This window comes from Trachymyrmex septentrionalis, unplaced genomic scaffold (genome assembly GCF_001594115.1).
Source record: "Trachymyrmex septentrionalis isolate Tsep2-gDNA-1 unplaced genomic scaffold, Tsep1.0 scaffold36, whole genome shotgun sequence".
NCBI classification, from domain to species: Eukaryota; Metazoa; Arthropoda; class Insecta; order Hymenoptera; family Formicidae; genus Trachymyrmex; species Trachymyrmex septentrionalis.
Window position 1 is genome coordinate 1631158 of NW_017305525.1, and position 8237 is coordinate 1639394.

At 36.2% G+C, this 8237-nt stretch overlaps 1 protein-coding gene across 5 annotated transcripts; it reads left to right on the plus strand.

The window, feature by feature from the left end:
- The first annotated feature begins 637 nt into the window (after positions 1–637).
- On the plus strand, positions 638–7786 carry LOC108750327 (death-associated protein kinase 1-like). Of its 5 annotated transcripts, none has more exons than XM_018489708.1 (20): positions 638–815; positions 1410–1488; positions 1580–1692; positions 1771–1931; positions 2016–2136; positions 2201–2501; positions 2570–2618; positions 3003–3119; positions 3198–3470; positions 3558–3740; positions 3816–3930; positions 4095–4286; positions 4393–4634; positions 5481–5570; positions 5815–5979; positions 6055–6273; positions 6331–6510; positions 6573–6866; positions 6961–7283; positions 7358–7786. In XM_018489708.1, exons 1-20 carry the CDS (start codon positions 773–775, stop codon positions 7518–7520), a joined length of 3423 nt encoding a protein of 1140 aa, XP_018345210.1. In that variant the 5' UTR covers positions 638–772; the 3' UTR covers positions 7521–7786. The 5 variants fall into 5 exon arrangements, with proteins under 5 accessions (XP_018345210.1, XP_018345211.1, XP_018345213.1 ...); XM_018489709.1 differs by having other exon boundaries at positions 638–812; XM_018489710.1 differs by having other exon boundaries at positions 747–825.
- The last annotated feature ends 451 nt before the right edge of the window (positions 7787–8237 follow it).

An 8237-nucleotide genomic window follows, 5' to 3' on the forward strand; every position in this document is an offset into this window, starting at 1 on the left:
ATAAAACAAGAATATGTGTGTCGTGTTGAAAAATAAAAATTATTATGAATTTTCTTCTTCAAGTTATCAAATTCTCAACCATCAACAATAACCAGATCGACATGATTGAGTTCGTTGATTTCATACCGTTCCTATTCTGTTCTGACTATGATTCTGGTGGTTCGGATACAGTAGAGAAACTTCTTACGGAACGGAATGCTAGGACTCATTTCTAGTAAGAAATCCGTTCCGATTCCGTGTACACTTATCGACTAAAAGATTGCAATAGATTTTTTTCTATGGTTTTTGGAATGCAACCTACTCGCCGAGCGATTGGTTTTTACTTACGGATCCATAAGTTGGTGAGACTGCATTCCGAAATCCATGAAAAAAAAGGTGTTGCAACTTTTTAGTCGGTGAGTGTACATGCTACGGCACCCTTAAATGATGGTCTCTGAACGAATGCACCTCAAATGACACATGGGTCCATAAGCACGACCACTCACTAAGCGCTCAGTGAGCTCTTGCATCTGATTGGCATATTCTATTAGATCTAAAAATGTAGACCAAATAGACACAAGAGCTCACTGAGCGTCAGTGAGCGTTGTGCTTCTGGATACACTTATAGAATATGTGATTGTATGTGTATTATTGTGTATGTGTATGTGTGTGCGGGGCGGCCGGCACATAAGAAGGCTGTCGCTGTCGGCCGCGGCACAAATTTTGTAACGGCTACTCGCGGAGCGACTTAAAAAACTGTCCGAATAGACCGAACGATGAGCACGATCGGGAGATGATGCCGGGCACGTCTCGCCAACTGGAAACGTCTAACGGTAGTAAGAAGTAGTAAGAAATCGTCTTCACTTTGCGCTTTCAATCACATCTTGATGATGAGAGAGACAGGGAAAAGGATAAGGAGACGGTCGGCTGTCGCACCAAAATTTGACAACGGGCAACTCGTCTTCGCCTCAATCACGATGTTGAGGATCGCGGGTTTTGACTATTGTAAATCGCGACGTCCGATTGTCGACCGTGAACATCCATCAATCTTCCGTGTCAGTTGAGATCTGTGCGTCATTGTTGTCGCAAGCTAATTCTCATGGTGTGTCGTTTTGACGTTAGGTTGTTGCACTTAGTATCGAGGACCGGTATCTGCATTCGCTCCGTTAAATTGCTCCAGAATATAATTGTATCGAAGTATTTGACTGAAATCTTATTGTTATTTGAGAAATGTTGAATATTGCATAATAAATTAATGTTAATGTATATATATGTTTCATGTACATTAAAAAATTTTTTTATGGATGTGTATAGATTGTGTAAATAAGAATATTTTTAATATAAAATAATATACTTGATTTAATATTGATGTGTAAATAAATTAATTTTTAATTTCGAAGTCATGCATTAATGCTATATTTGTTGTTCAGATCTTGAGTGGAGCACTTTAATGGAGGTCCATCATGAGCCGATTGAAAAAAACTATCAGTTGCTTGAAGAGATTGGCAAGTGAGTGCACTGTTACTTTTGTACATAATTGATGATTTTGTAGTGAAATTTTTGTAACTTTCAATGATTTTTGCAATTTTGTGAAATACAGGGGTCAATTTGCTATTGTACGAAAATGTCAAGAAATAAAAACTGGAGCGCTGTATGCTGCAAAAATTATGAGGAAGAGACGAGTTGCCAGAGGTGTAGCTGCTGCTGACATTGGTAATATTTTTCTAATTATAACAAATTATTGCAAATACTTTTATTTTCAGAATACTGTAATAGGGTAATTTTTTTCAGCACGAGAAGCTGGTCTTTTAGCTCGCTTAAAGCATCCTAATATTGTTTCCTTATATAAGGTAATAGATACAGGAACAACAGTGGTATTGCTCTTGGAGTTGATTACAGGAGGAGAGTTATTTCATTGGACTCCGTCCAGTGAAACAGAAGCTGTTCATGTGGTATGTAAATACATTATAATTAATTTAAATATTAATTAATTAAAGTAAATATCCTGAGAATAATTTATTCGTATCCTTTTCAAGGTGCGCCAAGTTTTAATGGCACTTAGTCATTTACATTCCTACCAAGTTGCTCATCTGGATATTAAGCCTGAGAATATTCTACTGTCGACACCACCACCGATGCCTAGCATTAAGCTAATAGGTAATGTCTACAGCGCTTTATGTTAAAGTCATCAAACAATTTTAATACAAATACTGTTCTGCAGATTTAGGTCTATCGCATCGACTAGTACCTGGTTCGGAACACAGAGCACTATTTGGCACACCTGAATTTGTGGCACCGGAAATCGTAAATTATGAACCACTTAGCTTGGGAACTGATCTTTGGGCTGTTGGTGTATTAACATATATTCTTCTGAGCGGAGCTTCGCCATTTTTAGGCGAGGATAAACAAGAGACATACGCAAACGTTGCTGCTTGCCAATACCAATTTGATAACGAGTATTTCAGTAATGTGTCCGAGATTGCCAAAGACTTTATACGATCCTTGTTGATCAAGGATCCGAAGTAAGTTGCAAGATAGTTATGAATTTATTACTAATAAATCGGGGAAAACAATTATTTTTTTATTTTAGGAAAAGGGGAGATGCTGAATCGTGCCTTAAACATCCTTGGATTCTCACGGTGTGTTCCTGAAAAAAAAAATGACTTGTATTGTCATATTGTCCGATAACATAACGATTTATTTTTGTTTTAATGTATTATGTATTATTGATTTTATGCATTTTTTGACCAATGTGTCTTGATATGACATTGATTTGTTATATCGTATATTATACATAATATACGAATTATTTTTTTTATGTACAATATATGTTAATATGTCAAAAAACAGTATACAAATTTTTCTTTACTACATATATACCTTAGTTATTAGAAAGTACAATAATTCTTTAATTTCATTCATGTTACGCAATACGAGAGAGAGATAAAATTATTTTATAATTTCAAAGAAATTGAATTACAATTGTATCAAGTTGGCAAAAATTTTTTTCTTTTTGTATACAGGAATCTGAAGCTCCTCAAGGTCTCGGTGGAGCAATAATCAGTGCTGTGAAGCGAGGCTGTGTTGAGGCTGTCTCTCGGTTACTGAGACAAGGTGCTCTGTTAAACATGAAAGACTCTGTGAGACACCTTTTATTCATTTTGCCAATAATACATATCGGATATAATTCGTGGATAAAATATAGTTGTTTGTTCCAGAAAGAAGATACTCTTTTGCATATAGCTTGTGAGACCGGTGACGAAGGAATGACAACTTTTCTAATAGAGACTGGAATTGATCTAGACACCTCGAACAAACAAGGTCTCACGGCGTTGCATGTAGCTGCTCGACACGGGCATATTAATCTGGTCAGACATTTGTGCCTTGCTGGTTGTGACGTCGATAAAACGAATCGGGGGATCCGAGCAGACGTCACGGCGATTAAGTATGGACATCCGGATATCGCAAGTTTATTAGATAAGTTGAGAAATGTAAGTTCATATGTTCCAAGTTATGCAATGTTTTCTACATTTCGAAGAATTATGCAGTAATCGAATCTTGTTTTAAATTATTTTTAGCCGAATCAGCGCGAAAATTACATTTGTCAGCTGCAACCGACACGCAGACCAATAGATCGGCTACACATAAGACTGCTCGGTCACTGCGCCTCCGGAAAAACATCATTAATTAATTCTTTGAAATCTGGAATATTTAGTTTCGGCTTCTTTCGGAGGTCGAGAAGCCAGAATTGTAGTGCGAAGGTAGGTGCATGCGATAAAGATGCACGATATAATTAACGAATAAATAATAAAAATTATATTGTGTACGATATGTAGCGAGAACCAAGTATCGAACTCGATGTGACGAGTAAACATGGTTCTCTCAGTTTTGAGTATAGCGATAGTGAATATGAAGGTACTCAGGGGGTAGAATGGAGTCGTGGTAACGTAGGTAAATTATATTCAATAATTTTAATTTAATATGAATACATAGAATTATGACTATAGTATAAATTGAAAACTTATGTATGTTTAGATATGTATACTACAATAGATTGATGTTTATATTACAATGGATTATTTTAAAGATATTGTAAAATGTATTTGATTAATCAGGTGGCGAATGCGTTTTTTGGGAGTTATGCGGACGCGAAGAATTTCTGGCGTCTTATCACCATGTACTTACGTTCCAGCAACCAGCAGTGCATCTTATTACGGTCAGTTTGAGAGAACCGCTGACTGTTCAACTTCAGCAAATAAAATTCTGGCTGCAATTTATTTTGGACCGTATTAATCCGAGTAACATTGGTAAGACATTGTCACGTGTCAAATCTTTTTTACTTTTTATTATAATTTATTTTTGCCGAAGATACATTTTGATTTTTAAATCTTGATTTTTGTTTTTTTATTAAAGGATTTGGCGGCAAGTGCAACGACGTAAAAGTAATTTTAGTCGGCACTTACGCGCCGGAACCTTTAGCCCCGAATTCTAACGGTGGCAATCTGCTTGCACCACTCTTGCCATTACTAAAAGACTTTACATCGATTTTGGGGAAGGAACCTCAAATAGTAGCACTGGACGCAACTAATTCTTCTAGTCCTGGCCTGAAACTCCTCAGATCTTATTTAAATAATGCAAGGATGGAATTTTTCAAGGTGACACGATTTATATTCTCTGTAAAGTTATACATTTATCATACTTCATCTATAATATTAGAAGAGATGTTATCTCATCACTCACTTGTCTATGCAGAAATTAAGATTACAGAACAATCTCGAATTCGGCAAATCTTTTTCTAATAAGAATTAATAATCTCTTCTAATTTTACATCTTTACCATCAAATATTATACATATATCTTTAATCCACTCCAAAATATATATCAGTAAATGCATGATATCAGTATGCTTGATACTAAATATGTGCGAGCAGAACCGTTTGATTCTGCAGCCTGTTAATACATGCAATTGTGACTAACGCAACCTTGTGTAAATAATCACATTTTCACAGGAAATTGTACCAATTTGTACAGCATGTAATAAATGTGCGCATTAACCCTTTGTGAAACGGTTCTGGTCAATAATGGATTATCTCATTACGCTGTTACGCTGTACAATTCATTCATTAATCTCGAAATTCGCAGTGTCAATATAATGTTAAATCAGACATTGACTCTTAATAGAGGCAATGCGACAATTTCTATAATCACTTATATGATTTTCCTCCGACATCCATGATGCATGGTTGATTTGATATATGTACAAATAATTGAAAGCATTGAAAGTACCTTCTGTGTCTCGTGACTTTCGACGATATTCGATTATTTGCAATGTTTGATTGATTGAGCGCACCATTTTCAATAAAAAGATCCGATATCATGTCATATATACATATATATATATCACGTTGAATCAAATTTATTAAGAACATATGTTTTAGTTGCTGGTTATTTGGCCATTAATGTTTATTAACAAGCCTTAATGCATGCGATGCATGATGTAGGATGGACCGGAAGTTGCAGAAAGTATTCTCCGACGTGACGCGCCGCGTGCTGCGGCTACGTACGTGCCCCTGGCGAATCTTGATAAACAGGTCGAAATACTTTTCTCAATTTCTTTAAAATAATTCTGAATGATGTGTGTATAAACTGACTGAAATTGTACTTTAGTTCAATAGTTGCACTAATGCTTTCTCCCATGTATACATACATGCACTATATATCTATCTTAAAAAAAATAAAAGAGATTCTTTCTCTTGTATATATTTTCTGCATCAATGTGATACCGGGATAAAGGCAGAATTCTCTGTTACTATGGATGTTAATCATGTATTATAGAGCACCTTAGTGTGGACTGGCCTCGCCGAAGCATGGAGATCGTATGTGCAGTCGTTGGAAGTGCCTCCGTTAATGCTCACTCAGGAAGAATTTCTGAACGAGGTTCGAAAGATCAATCCTTTAGTTTGTTTGGAACATTGCAGACATCTCGGATTACAGTTACAGGTTTATAATTTATTAACTTCAATTAATTTAATTTACATTGTTCTTTTTCTCTAACAACTATGTATATTAAATTAGAACTTAGGGGAATGCATTCTTCTACCTGGAAATCTGATAGTACTCAATCCCGAGTGGTTTTGGCAAGACGTGCTAAATTGGCAATTAAGTCCTGATCAAAGAGGACGATTGGGCGGTCGAACCATTGGCGTTTATACTTTAGAAGATTTTCAAGCGCGATGTCCATGTCCCGCCACTCAAGCTTTACAAGCTTTACAAGCAGTCAATTTATGCGTTCCGGTATGTTTTAAGAAACTTTATCAATCATTTGATTATTACTTCATTATTATATTTTAGTGCGAAGTGGATGATGATGAAGTGGAATACGAGATACCGTGTTTAAACCTTGTAGAGCGTCTGCCAGGTTTATGGGAACCGTGGAAACCATGTTCCAATGCATTACCTCACGCTGGTTTACGCCTATGCCCAGAGGAAGCGCCTTTGTATCATTTGACTGCTATATTTATGCATTTACAGGTAATCAATATTTATAATAAAGAAAATATAATAATAGAACTAAAACATTAAAATTGATATAGGCGCAACTGAGAAAAATTACTCAAACGTGGGATCCGTCGAATTCAGATCTATATCAGTGGTGGCGAGGATCAAAACTGTGTTTGGGGCCTTGTGAGAGTATAATCACGTTTGAGGAGGAGGAACACAGCTGCGTGGAAATTCAAGTTCGTGGTCCACGTGGTTCTAGTGCACAGTGTTTTGCTCTTCTCAGCGTAATCCTGGACGCGATGGATACAACTATCGAATTAGTCGCGCCCGGAATGTTACTTGAGAGACATTGGTTAAGTCCAAGCCAACTTCGAGAATATGAAGAGGTAAATAAAAATTAAAGTATATTTAAATTGATGTATTATAAAATCGAAAGATTGAGATTGTATGCGTTTAAAACTAATACCAATACATTTGCAGGTAATTCACTCTTGGGCACCAGCCACTGTCACATCGGCTTTAATTGACAAAGGCCTTGAAGAAGCGACTCTTAAGAATCCTCTAAACGATCAGCAAGAAACCGTGTGGGAGATAATAAGTTGCGGGCTGCCATTAATGGAAAATTGCATTCCCGGACCGAAGCAACCTGTAAAATATATAAAGCCTGCTGTGCAACGGCGACTGGCGCAGATGCTAGATCCTCCTGATCATCATGGAAGAGATTGGTGTTTACTCGCTGTGAGACTCGGTTTGGGGGATCATGTCGCCCAACTGGATAGCACAGTAGACAGTCCAACTTTGAGGTAAGAATTTGCTTTTGAAGCATGCCGATTGCGTTATATCTGCAGTATTTCGAAGTTTCATATTTGACCCACAGGCTATTGAAGTGCGCGGGCGCAGAATGCACCGTCGGTTCGCTGGTGCAACAATTACGAGCGCTCGATCGCGAAGACGCTGTGCATTTGTTGCTCACGTATACGCCAATCTATGTGCTATTGATGTCCATCGATTCAGAGACAGAGTCTAATCTTTCCAGATGACGCATTCATCAATGGCGCATTAGCACCTTCTAGGTGTTCTTTTTTCTGATATGCCGCGTTCGATGGATAGCATTGTCTTTCTATTTCCGCCCAATGTAAATTGTACGTTAATTTGTTAAGTACGTGTATGTCCTTATATGTAACTTAACTTTAATGATCGATCGCATTGCATTTCGAGTTGAGCGATATAAGAGAGATCTGACATATTTTGTACACTGTTTTATATTCTTTCTTTTTCTTTATTTTTTTTTTACTTTGTACTTACTAGCCGATATGTATTTATTAAATTGTATTACATTGGTATGATTACCGTAAACGAAAATTGATTTCTTCTTATGTTTTTTAATTTATGTATTGGTACTATGCAAAAATTTATATTACTTATAGTTATTTTTATTTTTTGATAAGAGTTGTGCTGTGGTTAACGTTATATTAAATTAATAAGCGTTGTGTTGTGCAGTTTGCATTTTTTTCGTTATACGGAGCTGTTATTCCAGGGAAATGATGCATTTACATATTATAATATGCGATATGATCGTATTTGATATTGATATTATTTCGAGCGCTTTTCTTGATATGCCGATATGATCTTGATATATACATATATACATGTATTACATCTTGCCAAAACTCTATGTCAATATGCACCGCTTTTTCAATACTTCGGAATATTTACCGAGCATATATATATATATATATATATATATATATATATAT